Consider the following 21,214-nt stretch of genomic DNA (forward strand, 5'->3'; position numbering starts at 1 on the left):
AAGAATGAACACTCCAGTCTTTATTTTGCATTGGAAGAACAAGAGACGTCCAAACAAGCTGTCTACTGCCTGGTTATGAAGCCCTCTCTGGTAGAATTAAGTCATACCTATAATTAGTAACGGGGACACTGGCTTTGGAGGCATATCTGGAATGGTGACAGATGGGTATTGGTATTTCCAGCTCAAACAGGTCTTATCTTCTCTTAGATGTCAGAAGCCAAGGTCTGGGTGTAGCCGGTCAGTGGCAAAGAGCAGCTCAGGAATGTTAAGTGGCTTCAGGAGTCTTGTGGACAGCACGATCACCTGCGACAGGAGGGACAGGCACAGAACAATCAGGGAGGTCAGTCACCAGGGGCCAGGAGAGGTCTTTGGAAGGAGGCACCGGGTGAGGCCCGAAGAAAGCAGACGTGGCACAGTCTCCCTCATCTATAACCTGGCTGCTCAGCGTGGCTCATGCTTTGCACACACCTACTCCACGTGGATCTTTGGCTCACCTGGCTGATGCTGGGTGACTTCCCTTCGCCTGGACTTCAATGTGAGGCCAGTTTCTCTCTAGAACACCAAGACAGCTAGTTCAAGGACTTGCCTGGGGGCATGGCATGCTTTGTAAGGGCCATGTGAGGGTCTGCCCAAGCAGGCACTAGCACCTCTCCATAGGAAACTGCCAATGGGAAATTAGGGAGGTGATCCAGAAGGAATTCCACAGGCCAGCACCACAGTGTAGCATGACTGGGCTGCACCAGGCCGTGAGACGCTGGACAGGTGCAGGTTGGACACCTCCCTGTCCTCTCGCCCGCCCCCCAAGTTATCCCAGTGGAATGAAATCAGTGAAGTAATCAACTCCAAATTCAACTCATTCATTGGTGCAAAACAGAGGCCACATTCCAACTCAAGGCAGAACAGGGCAGGGTCATGGTCAAGGGAGGGAGTAGAAAAGAAACATTCAGAATTTTGTTTTTCTTCTTGAAAATAACTTTTTTTTTTAAACGACCTTGTCGAAGAGTCCCCTCTCTTTTCCCAGAGCACTGCCTTTGAAGCATTGTTCTTGGAAGAGAGCTATCTCAAGAAATACACGGCTAATGCCAGCCAACCCATATTTTTGGCAGGGGGAAAAAAAAAAAAAAAAACCACTGAAACCCGAACTTTTCGTTCTCCTCGAAATCTGTGCAGAGAGGGCTTGAGGACAGTGGTGAATACCAGCACGCCCTCGCCATCCGAGCATGTAGGTGTGCGGCAAGGGGGCTCCCAGGCCAGAGCTGCCCCAGAGGCTGGGGAGAGCTCAGCTCCGCTGCTGGCTGGCTGGCTTCCCTGTGGAATACAGTCACTTTACTTGGAACCTCCTCTCCCACCTCATCTATCCCAGGGAGAAAGGAACACCCAGGCTTGTAGCACATCTCCAGGGTTATGTAAGTTCCTCTGCTGAGAGCCCAGGAAGTGTTCAACTACTGTGATTCTGTGATGGGTCTGCAGATCTCCTTCCGAATCATTTGAAAGCACAGAATTTTCTAGACAAACACATACAGTTCATAGTTTTAGGGACCATTACGAGATTTGTAAACCATCGTTAGGAAACCCACTTTAAAGTGTATCCATAGGGCTGAGGAGACGGTTCCGTGGGCAAAGTGCATGCTGTGTGAGCAAGAAGACATGTGTGCAACTCCCAGAATCTGTAAGAGAACTCTGGGTGTGGTGGGGTGCTTCTGCAATCCTGGGACTGGGAACGCAGAGGCAGACAGGTTGTTGGGGTTCCCTGGCCAGAGGGCCTACTTGATGAGCTCCAGCTTAGTTGAGAGAACTCGTCTCAAAAAACAAGGTAGACAGGTCCTGAGGAATAACAGCTGAGTTTGTCCTATGGCTTCTACATGCGCGCGCGCGCGCGCGCAGCGCGCGCGCGCGCACACACACACACACACACACACACACACACACACAGACACACTTTCCCTAGCCTCTGGATACAGACCCCTGTGAAGCAGAAGAGACCAGCAGTGGTTAATATACTCCATCCCCATGACTTACTAGTCCCTGCCATACTGCCATACTGCCAGCCCCGCACAGTCCTCAACCCGGTCTAATGCTAGTGGACTCCTCTCTAGCTGAGATCAAGGGCAGGAGTGAGGATGGAGTGTGTCTCCAAAGAAGATCAGGCTTTGTTGTCAGGTTGGAAGAACTTGGGAGTGGGGCTGGCTACCAACTCAGTTGATGTCAACACAGAGCAGCCAATGGCGCCTAAAGAACCTGTGCCGCTCAGGCTGTGCTGGGCTCACAGCCACGGCTGACAGATTCTGGATTGGTTTGCTCTGAGTGCGAACACAGAGAGGCTCCTCTCATCCAAACAAGCAGGCCCATGAGGTGACAGCCTGTCGAGCGGCATCTGGGGCCTGCTCTGCATCAGGTGGAAACAAACAATAGGAAAGAGAAGCAGTTTGTGAAGTAGGTTAGGGGGCCTGTGAGGAAGGGAGAGAGCAGGGCTGACTCCAGGGACTCTTCCGGAGCGCTGTGATGGCGAGTACAAGCTCAGGCATGTCCAGCTTGAGCTGGACCCCAGCTACGGCTGCCTACCCTGGAGCAGTAGCTTAATCACTCAGAGTCTCACTTTTCTCATCTTTAAGGCATGACTAACACTGTCTGCCCTGGATGAACACTATGCAGAACACTGAGCACAATGCAGGCTCCCCAGGGCTTCCGGTGGCTCCCGAGGGGCTTCCGGTGGCGGCTGCTGGCATCCGCTCCTCCTCCGCTGCCTTCCCTCGCAGCTTGCTGCAGCCCTTAAGTGATGGAGGGGAGGGGAGGTTGCCACAGTGCTCCTTCGGGGTAAATCTGTTACTTAGTGGATTCCAACCCCGACTCTCTTCTCACCACCATTGATAAGCCCAGCCCCCAGGACAGCATCCCAGGCCTCGGAGTCTGCTTCCTGCTGGCTTCTCAACAGCTCTTTCCTCCATCACTCTGTATGGTCAGTCCCACGTGTCAGCTACCCTCAAGTATCTGCAGCTCTTTGGAGATGTTCCTTTATCTGGGCAGAGCTCCCTATTCCTTTCTGTGGCCTTTCAATCTGCTAAGATGTCTCCGCCTCCAGCAAGCCTTCCTGGACCAGCCTCCCACCCTCCAGCCTGAGGATGCCCTGTGGCTGTTTGTCTTACTGCCACCTCCCATTGTTTCTTTAGCACAGTGCCTGGTACGGAGCAGGGCCTGCAACAGTGAGTTCACAAATAACTGAGTCAAAGAACTGACTGGGCAGGACCGGCACACAGAGGAGGAGGCAAGGGCTTCAGCCCTGGACAGCCGGAAGCTTTTCATGGAGGAAGGCCTCAGGAGGGGCGGTCAGATGACTGCGTACATTTACTCGATCAGTTCAGAGAAACCTGCTGTCTGAGGCTGCTGTTTAAACCAGATCAGGCCACACCACCAGGGTTTACATCCACCCTACCAGGTTACCATCCTTAAGCATCCAGAATGCTTTTCATTTCATGTGTGTGAGTGTTTTGCCTGCATGTATGTGTGTGTGCCACAGGTACACCTGGTGCCCTTGGAGGCCAGAAGAGAGTGTCAGGTCCCCTGGAGCTGGAGTGACGGATGGTTGTGAGCTGCACCGAGAGTGCTGGGAATTGAACTGGCGTCCTCTGCAAGAGCAACAAGTGCCCTTAACTGCTGGGACATCTTTCTAGCCCATGAGCAGCACTTTTACATCCTTGGCATGTTTGACATCAGACTGCTTTAGAGCATTTTCTCGTTTTTTCTAAGTTAATTCAAACAAGACTGTGTCTGCATTATTTGGCTAATTGTCATTCTAAGAACTTGGCTCCAAATGGGAGAGGAAAAAAAAAAAAAAAAGCCGAGAAGGGCTTGAAACTGGCCTATCAGCTGAAATGTAAATGCTTTAAATACAGCCAGTGTGGAGGTTGATTTGACGTTGGAGAATACCTTCCAGAGAGCTGGCCTTTGACAGGAGACCTGGACAACAGGCAAACTCCAGGGACCACCCCGCGCCTTGCCCACAAAGGGTCCTTGTTCTCAACATTTCTGGTCCCTTTTCCAGCTCCCCTTCTCTCCTCTTAATTCTTCTTTTGGTTGCAGTGACTTTCCCCCCTCTCAGCTCAGGCCTGGTTTCATTCAAGTTTGAACAGCGTCTCACCCTGACTCCTCAGCTCCCGGCTGCCCCATCTCCATCTGCCACCTGCCATGTGTGGCACTCAGAAGTCAGACCTTCTTCACCAGCACCCAAGGTGCAGCCTGGGACACCCTCACCTGCACTGTGCACTGTCACTGACCACAACCCCTCCTAAAGCACCACCCATGCAGAGTCATCGCTGACTGTCCATAGATCTCAGTCTAACAGAAAAGCGGCATTTAGCAGAGACAAATCACTGGTCTGTGACGAGTCACCGCAGAGCCACAGCAACTGTGATCGGGCATTATCAAACATGGCTGACGGTGGAGGTTCTACCACAGACTGTCCCAAGATGGAGCTTACTCACATGCTGGCTGACAGTGAGACGACACGGACAACCTTAGTGTCCCCAGAGCCAAGGCGCCTCTGCTTGGCATGTGCTGCACTCAGTTGGGGAGGCCCAGCCCCGGGAGGCCTGCTAGCTGGCATTCCTCTTCTCCAGCCACACTATGATTTGCAGATGCCAACACCTTTCTGTTCTGTTTCTGCTGAGTGCAGATGTGGCAGTAAAACCTAGGATTTGGGTATCAGAGCGCTCTCTTTTCCAATACTGAGAATCAAAAAGAGCAGGCAATATTTTTTCTTTCCCTTTCTTCTAAGCCCAATTCCCCATCCCCCCACCCCCAAAGTGACCACACAGCACAGCTGCCCATGTGACCCTTCATCCATCCAGCAGAAGCAATGGTTTTTGCACACAGATATTGGAGGTGTGATCTAACCCTGCTTATACACGTGCTATACTGTACACACGGGTACACATCCACCTACTGGTGCCCAAATCTAAAATGTTCAGTGGTTAATCCAGGGAGACAGCTATCCTTTTCAGAAGACTTGTGACCCATCTGACCTGCTGTCCACCTGGTCCCAGGTGTCAGTGCTGAGGGTCAGCTCTCCTGCAGAGCTTGCACGCGACAGTCCAGATCCCTTTGTGCTTCATCCCTTCTGGTTTGGGTGTTTTTGTTAATGTCACGGATCTCAGCATCCTTGGGGTTCCCCGTCAATTTTATAATGATTTGGAGCAGGCAGGAACCTAGGTTACCCTGAACCCCTAAAGATGTTCGCAGAATTGTGTAGGGCTAGATTTCTGGATTTAGATTTTGTTTTTAAATGCTTGTGATTCTCGCCAAACACTGTGCTTCAGACATGTGGAAGTGCGTGGAGGCATGGTGTCCACACCATGGATGAAAAGCGGCTGAGAGCCAGGTAGCTTGCATGCTTGGCCTTCCTTCCTTTTCCTGGCCTGACTGTTTTCGGTGAGGACACCTCCCTGTAATTGTCTTCTCACAATCACAGGCTTCTGTGGGCCTCATGGCCACCATTCAACAGCAACAGAGTTCAGCTGGCCGGAGCATCTGGCCACAGGGCCCTATGCCACATAGCAGAGTGAGGAGACAGCGCTGGTACCCAGCACACACGCTTTGAGGAACGGAACCTAAGGAGACTCTTGACTTGGTCTTGCACCTGTTTGGGGTGGGTTGGGAGAGTTTTCCCTCTTTAGTCAAGTCAAGGAAAGACTTAGTATTTTCTTTTATCAACCGTCCCTGGGTGGAATGGGAAAGGCTTTCTTTCCACTGTGTGGATGGATACTGCTCACACATGGTCAGGTCAGCAGTGCCTTTGACAGCCTCCTGGTACATTGCTTCTATGGAATCTGCTCCTTCAGCGGGGTTCACACACTCCCAACAGCAGTGTGAGCACAAGCAGAGAACGGAACTGATGCACATACCATTCTGAATACAGCTCACATAGCAAGACCTGAATTCCAGGGTGTTTCTAAAATCGGAAGGTTGAGCTTTCCATTAGCTGCTGGCTAGCGTGGCTACTACCTGCCAGGTGAAGGGGAGGGCTACAGTGAATGTCACTCCAGCATCACTCAGGCAATCTCCCTGCCTCCACAAGCTTAGAGACCAAAGGCATTGTGGTGAGTAAGCTGTCCCAGCTTTTCCCTGCTGCTGAGAGAATCCTCTTAGGGCCTGATAACGCCTCAGGGAGTTTTCACACAAAGGACAAGGAGTGGTCAAGCCTGTTCCTTAAGCCTCCAACACTCTGAGATGCTCTGTCTGCAGATGAATGGGTACAGGGCCAGACTGGCAAAGCCACTGCTGATTCTGGCTTTTGCCTCCATACTGTCACCGGACTTTGAAGGCATCTGCACTCTATCCTTTTAGAGAAGGGATTATTGTGTCTGGCAGGTTGTCTCAATGCACAGTTGTTCTAAGGAATTAGGAATGTGGTTCCCATGTTAGGGACAGCAGAAAGGTACTTATTTGAAAAAAAAAAAGTCCTCATTAAACAGATTCCTAACTCTGCTGGCATAGGGGTACAAAATGAGGCTAGGATGATTAGTTTTCCAGGAATTCACCAGCTCTGATGATAATAGATGGTAATAGTAGAAAGGGTCACAGACAATGCCTGGCTACTCCCAGACCTGAGCCTGTTCCCTAAATAGCCATCTTCTCTTTCCCAGTTGCGAGTCAGGATATATAGAGAGATCGGGTCTCCTTCATTTCACCAAAGGCATTGTTGAGGCTCGGGCACTCAACACCACAGACTGTTTCTAGCGAATTCTTTTGGATTCAATATATGTACTAAACCCCAGGCTTACCGAGCTCCTGCCACACGCTCAAGCCTAGGCCCAGCCTTTGTCCTCAAGGGGCAGTGGCAGAGTCTATGTTGGCAAATGTGGAGTAGTCAGGGAACAGGCAAGAACTTTACTGCACGGTGTGGATTGGGATGCCAGCATAGACTCGGAAGAGTCTGGAGCAGCTGGCAGAATGTCACAGGGGGAGAGAATGCTGGCTGTGTGGAATCAGCAGGAAGCCACATCACCGCCCAGGTAGGCAGGCCTGGGCTAGAATGCTACTACCCCCCAGCTGTTTCCTGTGCAGCTGTGTGGACAGTCTTTAGTATTAGTTAGTGTCTTGGTGACGTCTTGAACCTCTTGACGGCACTCTTTCCCCCTGACTACCACAGACAGGACGAGCTCTCTGGAGTCCCTCAGCATTATAGTTTGGAAGTAGAATGTCTCCACAGGCTCCACATGCAATTCAATCCTTGACCTCAGCTGGAGGCTCTGTTTTGGGAGGCTGTAGAATTTGTAGCAGGTGGGGCTAGAGGGAGGACACGGGATGCTGGGGGCTGGAGGATGCTGGGGACTGGAGGTCACAGGGTTTTGACGGTGACAGCCTTGCCCTGCTTTCGGCTGGCACCATTTATTATGCAAACAACAGGGATCCCTTTGCTTGGTGTGAGAACGTAACCAGTTACAATGGACTTTGCCAAAGTGGTAGGTCCTTAACCATAAAGAAAAACAAAACAAAACAAAACAAAAAGCTCTCTGGGGAGGTGTGGGTGGGTTTGGTCTGGCCAGGAGGATGACTTTGGGGAGGGAGCCAGAGGGAGAACATGGAAGGTAACAGGATGTGGGGAGAAGGAGCGGACGGAGAAGCAAGCAAGCCAGAAGAACCATGAAGCCCCTGCCACCCTTCCCATTGCTGCCCCTGGACTCCTTCCTATGTCAGCCACGATGCAGTACCTGGGTTCCCGGCTTCAGAGATGCTACAAGGTCTTTGACCATTTTGGCTTCAGAGACTGTGACGCCGCCCACCACAAAGAGAATCAAGAGGGGATGATCACTGGGATGGGGCCGGCTCACCTGCAAAACAGAACAACATCGGGTCAGAGAGCAGCCAGTTAAAATGGTTTCCCTTACAAGAGTTGCTGTGGTCATGGTGTCTCTTCACAGCAACAGAATCCTGACAGTGCCATCCTGCTTAGGCAGGCATGCTGATGAGACTTCGTGACATTTCTGACTTCCGGTTCCTTTGGCTCTTGCAATCTTTCCACTCCGCCTTCCCTAGCCTCAGGAGGAGGGGTTGTGTTGTAGATGCACTAGTTGGGGCAGGGCACTGCGTGGTTACTTGTTTTCTGCATTTTGAGGGGTTGCAGTTTTCTGTAGTGGTCTGCTTAGACACGTCTCAGAACCACAGAACCACTCTGTGCTCTGCATTGCCTTCTGAGTAACCAGACCCCGAGAGGCCTCCCAGCCCCACAAACAACTGTTGTTCTTAATCCTGGGACAGAAATACAACTGGCCCTGGAACTTTAGCATGGCACAGCATGTTCCTCAAGACATATGCTTTCCATAAGAGTTTGGAATCTGAAGCCCATGCTGAGAATCTTGGAGGGACGCAGCAGAAGATGAAAAGGGGGTAGAAAATGAAACACAGTGACAACAAAGAGCAGCCCCGGGGGAAGGAATGGGGCAATGCTGGTCTAGGCACAAATACATGGGTCCAATTAATTCATGTTGGTGTTTGCTAGTTTGGTTTCAGTTTAGATTTGTGTGTTGATACCAGACTTTCTCTTCAGAGCGTGTCAGGCCAGCAGGCTGCTGGGAAGCAGGGCCGTTCCCAACCCAATCCCGCATTCCTCATAAGCAGCCATACATGACTGCGTCCCGTCTCTGTGTTAGTCTGCGGGGTGACAATCTAAAGAGGAAAGTGTGACACAGCATCTGTCACTGCACATGCAAGGTGTAATAAAGCACATGGAGTCTCTGCTTCTGTCACTTGATGAGCCGCCAAGTGGCTGGGATTTGAGGACATGGGCTCTGCTAAGGAAAGATGGCTCCCCCCTCCCACTGCCCCCCCCCCCAACCCAGCTTTTCAGTGCGGTCTATGGGGCCTCTGCAGGTGTGGGCTCTGGGAGCACTCTGAGGTCTGGATTGGCTTCCACGAAGATGTCAAGGTGAGGATCTGCCACTTCCAGTGTTTGGAACTTCTCAGGAATTCTGGGAATCTTGCTGCTGAGTCCCCTCCCCTCTGCATATTGCTCCTTTACGAAGTTTCTCTCCGTCTGTGCCTCTCTCATCCTCAGAATAGGTATGATCAGGTTCCCCACTCTCCATCAGTGCCTTAGAGAGGCAGCCAGAGAGCCTCAGGTTTTAAAAAGAGAGCAGGCCCTGAAGAGACCCATGCCACCCTGAGAAGGGCCACCAGGAGTCATTCACAGCATGACCACTGCCACCTGCTGATTATCCTGTCATCCACTCAACAAGCATTTATTGAACAACTACTATGGGCATGGGAGGCACACTACTCAAGGTGGTGGGGACTCAGCAGTACCCAGAACAGAGGAGGGTCCCTGCCGCGTGGCACACAGCTTGGGTTTTCATGTGTGTGGAGAGGAAGGGAGAGCAGAGCAAAGTCAACTGGCGAGTGCAGATGGGGAGAGTGCGGAGGAAAGGAGGGGGAGGGAGGGGAGAGAGGGAAGGAGGGAGGAAGACAGGAAGGAGGAAAGACAACCAGTAGAGAGGGCCAAGCATTGCTCTAGGCCATTCCTGGACTCTCTGACTAGGCAAGGGGCCATCTGCAGAGAGAGACAGATGCTGAGGCTCTATGACGTCACTGAGGTCTAAGCGCTGCACTGGGGTTGAGACTGAAATCTGGGTCTGCCTTGCTGAGGAGCTGGAGGGAAGCGTTCTATCTTGTAATCTACATGCTGCCATCTATAAACGAGTGCTTCAAACTAAAGCATTTTCACTCTCACCGTTTGAAACTGCTTGTTGATCTGTAGAAACAAGCGCCAATTCCTCGGTCCTCATAGGACTCTGCTGCACTGTGCAAGGGTGCCCGGCAGCCGGAGCCATTGGATTGTTGAGATCCATGCTAGCAGTCTTGGTCTCCTCCTTCCTCAAACTGCCCCCTGCCTTTGACTTTCTAACCCTCTAACTCCCCTTTCCTCCCAGGCTCTTCTTCTGTGGTTTTCTTGTTCCACCACCTCAGTGTCCCTGCATGCTCTGGCTTCTGGACCTTTCTCTTCTCTTGACACTTGCCTGGTGAGCCTATCCCTACCTACACTCCATGGCCAATGGCTCTGGTTGTACTGTAGCCCAGGCTGCCGGGGTACAGAGGTCTCTCACCAGCCCCTAGACTTAACCAGCCCCAAAGCAAGTCACCCTTTTCTCCATTTCTGTTGCTCAATCAGGACAACATTAACCCATCCACCTGGGTACCCAGAACACACAAGAGGCCTGGACAACTGCTTACTGGCTATGCAACCAATACCCACCCTGGTGGAAGCCAGTGACTCTTCATGGCCCCCCATCCCCTCAGCCCTCCTTAAGTTCAGAGCCCCATCTTTTCTCTTTCTTGTCTCACCAAGTTCCCAGCTTACCCTGGTTTTCCCTCTCTCAATGCTTCCAGGGCAAGTCTTAAGAGCACATAGGAACGTGTTACATAGTCTCAAGCATCACACAATGGTACTCTTCTAGATTGCTGTCTGTTGCTGTGATAAAACACTGACCAAAACCAAATTGGTGAGGAAAGGGTTTAGGTAGCTTAGAAGTCCTAATCACAGTCCATCACTCAGGAAAGTCAGGGCAGGAGCAGAGTCGGAACCACAGAGGAAAGCTGTTTACCGGGTTGTTTTCCATAGTTTTCTTGATTGTGTTCTCAGCCAACCAGAACCATCTGCCTAGGGGTGGTACCCCCTGCAGTGGGCTGGGGCCCTCACACATAAGTAATTACCAATCTGATAGGGACAGTTCTTAAATTCAGGTTCCTTCTTCCCAAGAGTCTCAGTTTGTGTCAATTTGACAACTAACTAGCAAAGGTAACTGTTTTTGGTAAAATTTGGTAAAAATGTACATTTCCAACTCCTGTTGCTCTAACTCCAGCTTCTGTTTATCTCTGTCACTGTGTTCTCTTCCTCTGCAGTCATCTGGAAGGACCATAAGCCTTCTGTGTACCATGACATCTCAGCACTTTGGGCCTGACCCCTGCTGGTCTGACAGTCCCCAAGGCCCTGTGACTCCGGCAGATTTCCTCACATCACTTTTCTCTCTTCCTTGCAATATTCCTCAACATACTGAGACCCACATGAGGCAAACTCTGCTATGGCAGGCAGGTGTCTAGTCCATCTAGGTCTCCCTTACCCACAACAGTCACTGCTCCCTGTCAGACAAAGTACGAAGACTCTCACAGTCCAGCTTTTGCTAAATAATTCATGCCAAAGTCCGCTTCATAGGACTCTTGGAATAAATAGATTTTGCTAATGTGAGATAGAAATCAAACCTTACCTCATAGCATGCACCATAATTGAGACGAATTTAAACAAGAGTTATAAATGGTTGCAAAGAGGAACCACACGACTTGTACTCATTTAACCAAGAAACTCAGTGCTGACATAGTTTCATCTAATCAGAAATGCCATTAAGCACAGTGGACCCCATCCAACAGTTTCTCTCTCCAAATCTTGTTTTCCTTATGTGAGTACTAAGGAGTGGGTCTAGATGACCTCTAAGGTATGCTCAGCTCTCACAGCTGAAGGATCTGATGTCATCCCTCACATGAAGCCCAGCATTTGTCCCCACCCCCATCACAAAGCATCCTTTGGGTGACTGTTTTATCTATAATCCAATCATCTGCTCTCAGCTCAGAGTGGGCTGCTGGCAGCCATGTGGTTATAGTGTGATCCTGCTGTCCAAATATGGTTTTCAGGTCATGGAATGAGGTCCTGAGCCCAACTGGGCCTCTGGTAATCCAGTCATTCTACGGCAGATGAGGCTCTGTGGACACGTGGCTATCAAGGAGAACCAAAAGGTATGTCTGGACACTCACCCAGGTGTTCACCTACTATCAGCTGGGCACCTACACTACTCTGGGCATCATTAGCCCCTTCTGCAGAGCACAGTGAGTCTCGAGGACTGCTCACCTTTCAGATGGACCTTCCAGTTCTTGGTCTAATACTTCTGCCCTGCTGTCTTTGGGGTCCCTGCACATCCTCTGGTCCTTAAAATAAATTAGCCTTCCTTTGATTAAGTTGCTGTGACTTGTTGGTATCTTATGGCACAGTTTTGACTGCTTTTATGGCCTGTGTGAGCACCATTCCTTCATGTGGGCTTTTCCTGTTTCCAGGCCATGAGGCTGTCACATCAACTCAGACATGGGGCCCAGAGGCAGGGGCGGGGCTTGACTCTTGGTCAGGAATCTTTTTCTAATTAAGCACGGCCACATAAGAAATGGAACAATCACAGCAACAGAAACATTTAAAGCACACAGAAAAGGAGGAAAAAGGGCCTAGTGCCATCTCATTAGATAAAGCCCAACCTCTTTATCATCTCATTAGATAAAGCCCACCCTCTTTACCATCTCATTAGAGAAAGCCCACCCTCTTTATAATCTCATTAGATAAAGACCACCCTCTTTACCATCTCATTAGAGAAAGCCCACCCTCTTTACGCCAATTCTAGCAGAGAAAACATCTTGACAGATCCTGTCCTTTAGTCAAAACAAACCGAGGTTCAAACACATGGAGTAGATATTAAGTATATTACTCTCAGGAGACTGAAATCCAAGCCACAGATTTCAGAAATGCACTTTCAAAGGGCTGCCTATTAGACATGCGAGTTTTAAATTAAATTCCCATTCCATGGAGAGAAGAAAGTATGTTTTGATTGACTTATTAGGTCGAGATCAAGCTTTACTCAGAGGACCTCAAGGTACTCTGTGTGGGAGTCTATTAGGGAACTGGGCTTTTCCATGCCAGCTTCAGCCCACGTTGGTCCTCCCAGCTCAGTGGATCACCCTCACTGGCTTGTACGTCCCTGGAGGATGACAGCCTTACAAGTCCTTCTGAGGGCTGAGAAGTGATCAGGCTGACTTGAAAGTCTTCCTTAGATAATAGGGACGCTTGCTCTCCTAAGCTTCTCATCCAGGAAGTTGTCCTTTAATAGACGGTTTAAAAAATGGACAAATAGCAAGTGGCATTTATTTATTTCAGTATAGCCATTCTGGTACCACTGATTTTGAAGTCAGGTCAGAAGTGTGAATGATTTCAATGTCTTCCAAGAAGGATGGACACGTAGGATCAGCAGGCACTGCCCTTACTGCCCTGGACAGCCAGACGAGGTAGATTTACCTGCATATAGATTGTATTTTTCAAAAGTGGCCATGACAATACTTCCTGCCCCTCTGGCTCTTGACCCCTTTTCAAGAGGAAGAATGCATTTTTTTTTTTTTTATTTCCTTAAGGCGGACTGCCTTGACATGTGGAATGCTGTGCAAGTGATGTTAGCTGACTTTCAGGCCATGACACCCAAAGTCTTTGCCCTGGCTGTCCCTCTTAGAGCACTGACACCATGCAGAGGAGCTGAGGTCCTGGACCACAGGGCCTTCAGAGTTCCCAGCAGATGCTCAGCCTTGGCTCACTGACTGTGTGGGAGAGCCCCCTGGGAGGCAGATCCCGCTCCGTGGAGCTCTTCCCAGAGGGCAGCCTTCTGAGCAGAGTGAATGGTTAGTATTATTAGGAGCCGGGGTTCAGGATGACTGCTTATTTGGTACTTGATAACCAGAACCAGTGGGAATGAGAGATTCCCGTGGCCTCTGATTTAAGAGCAGAGCCATTCAAAAAAAGTGCTTTAACTGCCCACACTATGACACAAATGAACTTCTGATTCCAGGGAGGTAAGACCTTGCTGTCAGGACTTCCCCACCCATGGAGAATTTGTCTGGCAGAGACAGATGCACACCATTTTCTTTGTAAGTGTTTAGGCCTACAGAAATGTATGGACACAAGTAAAATTGGGTTAGGGGGCCACGTCCAAGTGTCTGCAGCGGGGTGAGCACTTGCCACAGCACTGAGGTGGCAGGAAGTCTTCAGAGTGTGGTGATGGTGCAGAAGGGCTTCAGGACAGTCAGGACCTGAGACATCCTGGGTCCAGCCTTGGCGTTCAGGACGGCCAAGGCATGCATATTTTGTTGTCGTCCCCCCCCCCCCCCCCCAGTTTCCTCACATGTTACTAAGACTGTGGAGATCAGTGAATTGGGCTCACAGTGGACAGAGATATGGTCTGGAAAAGAGCATCACAACCCATGAACATGGCTCCAGGGACATGCCACAAGGTCACCCGACTGCTTGTCTTCTGGCAAGTGGGAACCGCTAGGGATTTACAATGCTGAGGCTTCTGTGCGGGCAGTGTGTGTAGTCTCTTCTTTGTTTTCATTTAAAAACAGGTTCTCTATCCTTTCTTCTTTTTCCCTCCTACTCTCTTTTGCTATTTGAGTTTTTTGAGACAGGGTCTTACTGTGTAGCCAGTCTGGCCTGCAGCTCACTATGCAACCCAGGTTGACTTTGAACACACAATCCTCCCGCCTTTATCTCCTGAATGCTAGGATTACAGGCATACACCACCATGCCTGACTTCTTCCTCCCCCCCCCCCAAAGAGGCTCCTGCGAATAGCCCAGGATAGCCTCAAACTCATAATCTTTCTGCCTTCCCTGTGTGTGCACTCAAACAATGGCTATGTATAGGCTATAAAGTTAGCCAACGTGGTTCTTTCTTCAAAGATACAGTCTGGCAGGGACCACAGTCAGAAGAAGAAGCACTGACTACAGACAGTCCTGGTGCTGAGTGCTAAGCAGGCTATTACGTATCTCACAAGAGCTCCACTGCCATCCCATTTTACATATGAGAAAACAGAGGCACAGAGAGGCTGAGTGATTCTCATACAGCCTGACTGCAGGTCTGTGGCTCTGGTCTCTACCGCCTCCATTGCAGACAGACCCTGGAAGGAAGTTCCCAGAGCATGTACTAGATGGAGGTGTGTGTGTGTGTGGGGGGGATACAGATAAGAGAGCTACCTATTATTCAACAAATCAAACTACAGAATAAATGCGACATGGAGAAGAGACCCCAAACCTCCCCAGCATCTGCTCCCCTTATCTACCACTCCGTTGGGAGAGTTCTTCTACTCTATAACATTAGCGCCTTTGCTTCTGTTCTACTCTCCAGGGAGGCGAAGCACCAGGAGAAACAGACATCAACGCTGTGCTGTGGGATGGAGACGGAGTAGAGGTAGACTTCCATCTCAGTGAAGTAGGTGTACAGTTGGGGTTACCTGCTCAGCAGCTGGTGGACAGGAGGATGAGGGAGCTGATGAGGCTCACTGGAGTTGGCTGATAGTGCCACTCATTCATGAAAATTTTGGATGAAGCTTCAGGCTTAAGGGCCAGGCAGCAGTTTTCCTTATCTGAGGTTTTGTGTTCCACATTTTCAGTACAAGAAAACACTTCTAGAAACCAATCTCCTAAATTTTATGCTGCAAATGATTCTGAGGCACATGATGAAATCTTACCCTGCTCTCTCCAGCCTGGACATGAAGCATCCCTTTGTCTAGAGTGCCCATACTGCACATGTCCCTTTGTCCAGAGTGCCCATACTGCTCATGCACCCCTCTTTAGTGACGGAGAGACATCCCTTTGTCCAGAGTGCCCATACTGCACATGTCCCCCCTCTTTAGTCATCGAGAGACATCCTTTTGTCCAGAGTGCCCATACTGCACATACACTCCTTCTTTAGTCACCAAAAAAACCACCTGGGTTATCAACCAACATCAGCAGCATCAAAGCATTGTGTTTAAGCACTCCTTAATTTACCTGATTATGGCTCCAAAGTGCAAATTATGTCCCAAAAGCAGGGTGCTGGCCAATCTGATAAGCTAAAGAAAAGCTGGAAAGTACTTCAGTGGGAAGATGAAAGTTCTTGACTTGATGAGGAAATAGATAATTGTCTGTGGAGGTTGCTAAGATGCGTGTTAAGAACAAGCCTTCAACCACTGCAAGTGTGAAGGAGGAAAAAGAAAAGAAGGTGCTAGTTTCACTGTCACACTTGCAAACTGCACACTCTATGACCACAACACACACCATTTGCTTAGAGTCTTGGAAGGTGTTCGCTACACTCAGTGGGACTTTTGTAGTTGGAAAGAGAAACCAATGGCTTCAAGCTACACTAAAGGAACTCTGTAATCCATCTTCTCTGACACACCCTTACCCATTAGTGAGTACCTGCTGTATGCAGAATGCCAAGTGTCGAGCATCCAGAAGATAAAAACCTAGATCAGCCATCCAGGCTCTAGCCATAGTTTTTACAGTCTTTCCAGTCAGATCTGCACTGAGAAAAATGTTCAAGTCATGCATTTGTAGATATAGGAGGCAAGGCTGGGCTGTTTGACCTAACTAGATGTAATGAGTTCTGGTCTGGTCCATTCCCCTATGCAGTGCTCACTCCAGCCACTCCAACTCTCTTAACCTGCCCACGTACAACGGGTTATGTTGAATATTTAGAAAAACATTACTCTGAAAGACATCAGCCTGGAGAAAGGCAACTAAGACACATAATTATAAACCAATTTATAAATACAGCCCTGGAGTATGTACAAACGAGAGCCCTGAGGGAGATCCACAGGCCAGGACCACTCTTTCCTGCATTCTTTCTACCACATGCTACGAGACTCATGCTGTGCTTCCTGTGGTGACTGTGGGCCCTGTCTCTCCATGCATTTCTTGTCAGGTCTCCGATCTAATCTCATTGTCCATTTTCTACACCATGGGTAGACTGCCTCTTGTCACCCCAAGTCCAGGAAATTATCTCTGAGCGCAGAGAAAGGACTGACCAGGGGCAGACCAGCATCTCCTTTCCAGCTCAAGTTAAATTTTGAGAATGTTCCCGTTCGCACAACAGTAGCCGTGCATGGGAAGGTTCCCCACGGAAGGCTTTAGTTCATCAGGTTCTGCCTCCCTCCCTCCCTTCCTTCCTTTCTTTCTGGCTCAGTACTACAAGTCTTGAGTGAGAAAGTAGGGGACACATTCCGGGGGCCCAGGACAGGGCACTGAGTGACCAGAGAGGGGAGCAGTAACTGCCCCTGAGGATTCAGCACCGAGATATAACATGCAGGGTGACATTATCGGCAATGCCTGGATCCATTCTTCCCATGAGACCTGGGCCCATGTCCCAGAAAAGCAGTCTGAGGAAGGGCAGGTGCCCCTGAACCCTGCATGACCTCACTCACATCAGTGGCCCCGTGACCAAGCCAGGCAGAGACCTTCTTCATGAGCTGTACTGATGCAGGAAAGGGAAGGCGGCTGCATGATCCCAAAGAGAACCAGAATTAATGGCACCGAATATTTAACTTCCAAGAACACGCCTGGCAGCGCTATAGGGCAGGGACTGCAGTGACAGGCAAGCGCTCTGGAGTGGGCAGGACTGGAGGACACACCCCAGAGCTGCCATTTACTGTGTGCTCTTTGGAAACCACGTGAGAACAGGAGAGAATGAGACGAAATCCAGGCTTTTGGAAATTTGCATTCACTGCTTAGCCACATGGAGCCTCAGTTTCCTCATTGGGCAAAAGAGGGATAAGGATAGGACCTACCTGCTAAGGTTGTCATGAGGATGGAGAGGAGGGTGGACAGGAATGCTCTGGCTGACTGGTCCACATGGATTGCCATTATCACTGTGTGTGGGAGCCTGGGCACTGTTCACACCCCCCGTGAGTCTCTGTACTCTCCCTCCTTCCCTGTCCACAGGCATTGGGGTAGAACGGACGTCCTTCTGTCCAGTTTGGCCTCCTTCTTAACATGGCTTTTTGAGAGGTTATAGCAGCTAGGAGAACACAAATTCTCCTCCTTAATCTACTCCCAGGAGCCTTCCCTCTGAGGTCAGCTGGATGCTGAAGCCTTTCTTCAGGAGTTCCAACAATGGGGCTGAATACCCCATTTCCCAAGGCCACATGGGAATGGCGGGGTGGCTGAGCACATGACAAGAAGGAGAAAAACTCCACAGAGCTTAGGGGGGGGGGCGGCGCAGGGGGGGACTTTCAAGTGTGATAGCTCTTGACTCATAGGACAGTGACCAAGAGACAGTGACAGAAAATGCACTTGGGGAATCAACTCACAACCAACCTCTTGCTTACAGTCTCCATGGTCACCACTGGATGTCCAAGCTTGTAGAGGAGGCACTTAAGTGCATTGGGTTGAAACCATGGCTGTTGGCTCTTCCAGAAGTCACTGACTGTTGTTTTTAATTTTCTCTTCCCTTCCCTTCCCTTCCCTCCTTCTTTCCTTCCTTCAATCTTTGCTCTTTTTTTTTTTTTTTTTTTTTTAAAGCTAATGGCTACCAGGAAGAGTTACTCAGGACAGATGGGCAGACAGTGGCCCAATAACTCTTGGCTTAGACTCAGCATAGGAGCCCTGGACACTTTTAAGAAGTTGAGCTGCATTGCTTTATTAAGGAAAAAAGAAAGAAAATGAGCAGCCAGCATTGCGTCAGAAGCTTCTGGTACTTGGGAAGAGCCGAACAAAGGGGAAGGCCCTCCAGCCAATCTACGGCTTGGTTTCCAGTCTGATGTTTGGCTTCTGTCCTCTTTGCTGTTTGGAATGGGCTAGTTTTCCTGGAATATGCTTTTAGTGAACTCCAAAAGGCTGGATTTTTTTAAAATGCAGATTAATTCATGATTTCAAAGACTCTTTGAAGCTGGCAAAACATTCTGTTATTTCCAAGAGTTATTGCTGCTGAAATACGGGCAGAGCCTGGGAGGTCAGTTTGCAATCTTGTTTAGATCCTTTTAAATTTAGAAACTTTACAGTGGCTTATAAATAGATCCCATTTGTGTGCTCTCTCCTCCTTTGATCCCTACTCCAAGGGCTGCTCAGTCATTCTGACCCACCCCAGACATGAGCCAAAGAAATTCACGGAGTCTGCTGGACCATAACAAATACCATGGCTGATGAGTCTTGTGGTGATATCAGTCATAGGAGTATGCAGAGTTGTTCATTATTCTACAGAGTAAGTTCTAGAACCAAGAGCAAACATTGCCACTAGGCCCAGTATACAGTAGTATATGTACTCCTGTTGGTAACAAATGGATCATGAGTGTAAAAGCTTTCCAGCGGTGCTCTTGAGGATGCCCTGTGACCCCACCAAGGCTGTATGTGTTGCTGAGGAAAGACGACAAGACTCAAGTCCAAAGAAGCTGTGGGAGGCTGTGAGCTCACATTGCACATCATCAAATGGTCAATGAGGATTGCCCTGATTGTGGAAGACCATTGTCTCCCTGGTACTGGGCAGGGCTAACCATGTGCCAGCATTCCCATGCTCAGCAAAGGGGACATTGTGACACTGAGGATGATCCCTTCCTGGTTACTTACCTTCATGAACATGCTGAATCCAGTTTTAAGGAGATCAGTGAGGCCTGAGGACGTATGTTCAATGTCAATGGCATCTGGCTTCTCAGGATTAAATATTTCCTCTACAACCTGCTTCAACAGTGGCTTATAGGATGCCTGGAAAGACAGAACACTGTGCTGTGAGCAAAAGCACTTGTTTGCTGTGTCTGGAGACAGTTTTATCTGCATCAAAGGAAGTAAAGTGAGTTTAGTTTGATACCAAGCAATGGCTATGATTTTGTGTATGCAAGATTATAAAACAACCTTGAGTCTTTAAAAATATTTTTTAATTCTTTGAGGATTTCATACAATGTATTTTGATGATATTTACTCCCACCCTTCCCTTTAATTTCTTCCAGATCTGCCCTTCGCTCCCTATCTCTCTAACTTTGTGTCCTTTTGTATTATTATTAATTTAGTACCACAGGGATTCCATCTTGTGTTCATGCAGTTCTCTAGCACTGCCCTACCTCTCTAGTCCCTCAACAGAGCTATAGTCGTAGTAGGACCAAATGCTCAATCTAGCTTGAAAGTGACAATTTTATGTAGGAAGTACGGTAGAAAGTCTCGTCATTTGATATAAACATGAAGATGGTCTCTAAACATTCTTAGACTCATCCCCTCTGCTTGGAATGTGAATGTTTATTTGCAATGGCTGTCAACATCCAAGCTAACCCCCCTTCCCCCACAGAGCTCGACTCCATGTATGACTATGTCAGAAAGAGAAGCTCAGCTAACAGAAGGAATCTGACTCAGGTCAGGGTGGAAGTGGGTCACAGAGCACCGTAGATGCCGCACACAGGCATCTCTGGAGAATAAGAGTGATGTTAGATTACAACACCTCTGCTTTGATGGATGGCGCTGAGCACTTTCCTCTTCTGTGACCTAAATACCCAGCAGGCCCATATTTAGTTCTGTCTGGAGGCAGCTGTCTTACTGACCTTTCCTGACTTCTTACTGAAAGTCCTTCCTGAGTCGTCTTCTCTCACAGACTGAGCCACCTTCCTCCAATCCCATTGCTGTTTCTGCTGCCCCACACTCTCCTGGCAGCGCATGGGGGTGTTCAGCACAAAGGTGTTCCCCTCCCCACACTTTCTGATCCATCGTCACTCCAGGAAAGCCAGCTTCTAACAGGGCGCTGCCGAGAGGCAGCTTGTCCTGAGCTCTCTGGAGCTCTTTACATGGGGCAAACGTCAGGTGCCACAACCATGGCTACAGATACACAGTGTACTAACCTCGTCTCTAGCTTAGTCTTGCTTTTCTTATAGGAATCCTAAGTTATTTTTCCATATTCTAAGGCTCTTAAAAATATCTCAGAAATGAAGCAGTGTATAGATTAGCAACACCACGTTTCACCACACATTTGGGAGGGTTAGTATTTGCTCAGTGGACGATCCCAGCCTCTTGATACTTATTGGTTAGTGAGACCATTGTACACTGAGAAATTAATGATCATGCTAAGTGAACGCTGGGCAGGAACACTGATAAGGCAGAGATACAGCTATGGGCCAACCTTGTTTATAACTAGACGAAATCAGATTAAAGTTACAGCAAGATAGGTTTTCTCTTAAAAATTTATTTATATGTCCATGCCTTCAGAGGCCAGGGTGGGATGTGCGTATGATTCCTTGGAGTTACAGGCATTTGTGAGTCACCTGACCAAGATCAATTTTTAAAGACTCAGACTGAAAAAAACAGAAAGTCTGAAAAGATGCTTTTTGACTTGGCCCTAGGGTATCAGACACTGTCAGGTTGGGTGAAGAGGAAACTGTTTTAATGAATACAAAATTAGTAATTCAGTAGTACCTATCAAAACTCAAACTGCATGTGACACAGCAATTCCACTCCCAGCAATTTATTATTTTGGCTATGTTCGTGCATGGAAATGCACTCAGAAACACCATCTATCATTTGAAGTAAGAAAAGATGAGGAGCCACTGTCTTAGTCACTGTTCTATTGTTTCAAAGAGACACCGTGACCATGCCAACTCTTGTAAAAAGACATTTAATTGGGGCTGGCTTACGGGTTCAGAGGTT

General features: G+C 49.0%; 1 protein-coding gene across 1 annotated transcript in view; it reads right to left on the bottom strand.

Annotated features, from left to right (window-relative positions):
• Scfd2 (sec1 family domain containing 2) overlaps window positions 1–21,214 on the bottom strand; it is a 323,711-nt gene continuing 302,497 nt past the window's right edge. Inside the window, exons 7-9 of the mRNA XM_059276011.1 lie at window positions 19,160–19,294; window positions 7,707–7,826; window positions 1–303 (exon numbers count right to left, since the gene is read on the bottom strand). Coding sequence (XP_059131994.1) covers window positions 211–303; window positions 7,707–7,826; window positions 19,160–19,294 — 348 coding nt within the window. The 3' untranslated portion in view covers window positions 1–210. The remainder of the gene's footprint in view (window positions 304–7,706; window positions 7,827–19,159; window positions 19,295–21,214) is intronic.

This window comes from Peromyscus eremicus, chromosome 10 (assembly GCF_949786415.1).
Source record: "Peromyscus eremicus chromosome 10, PerEre_H2_v1, whole genome shotgun sequence".
NCBI classification, from domain to species: domain Eukaryota; kingdom Metazoa; phylum Chordata; class Mammalia; order Rodentia; family Cricetidae; genus Peromyscus; species Peromyscus eremicus.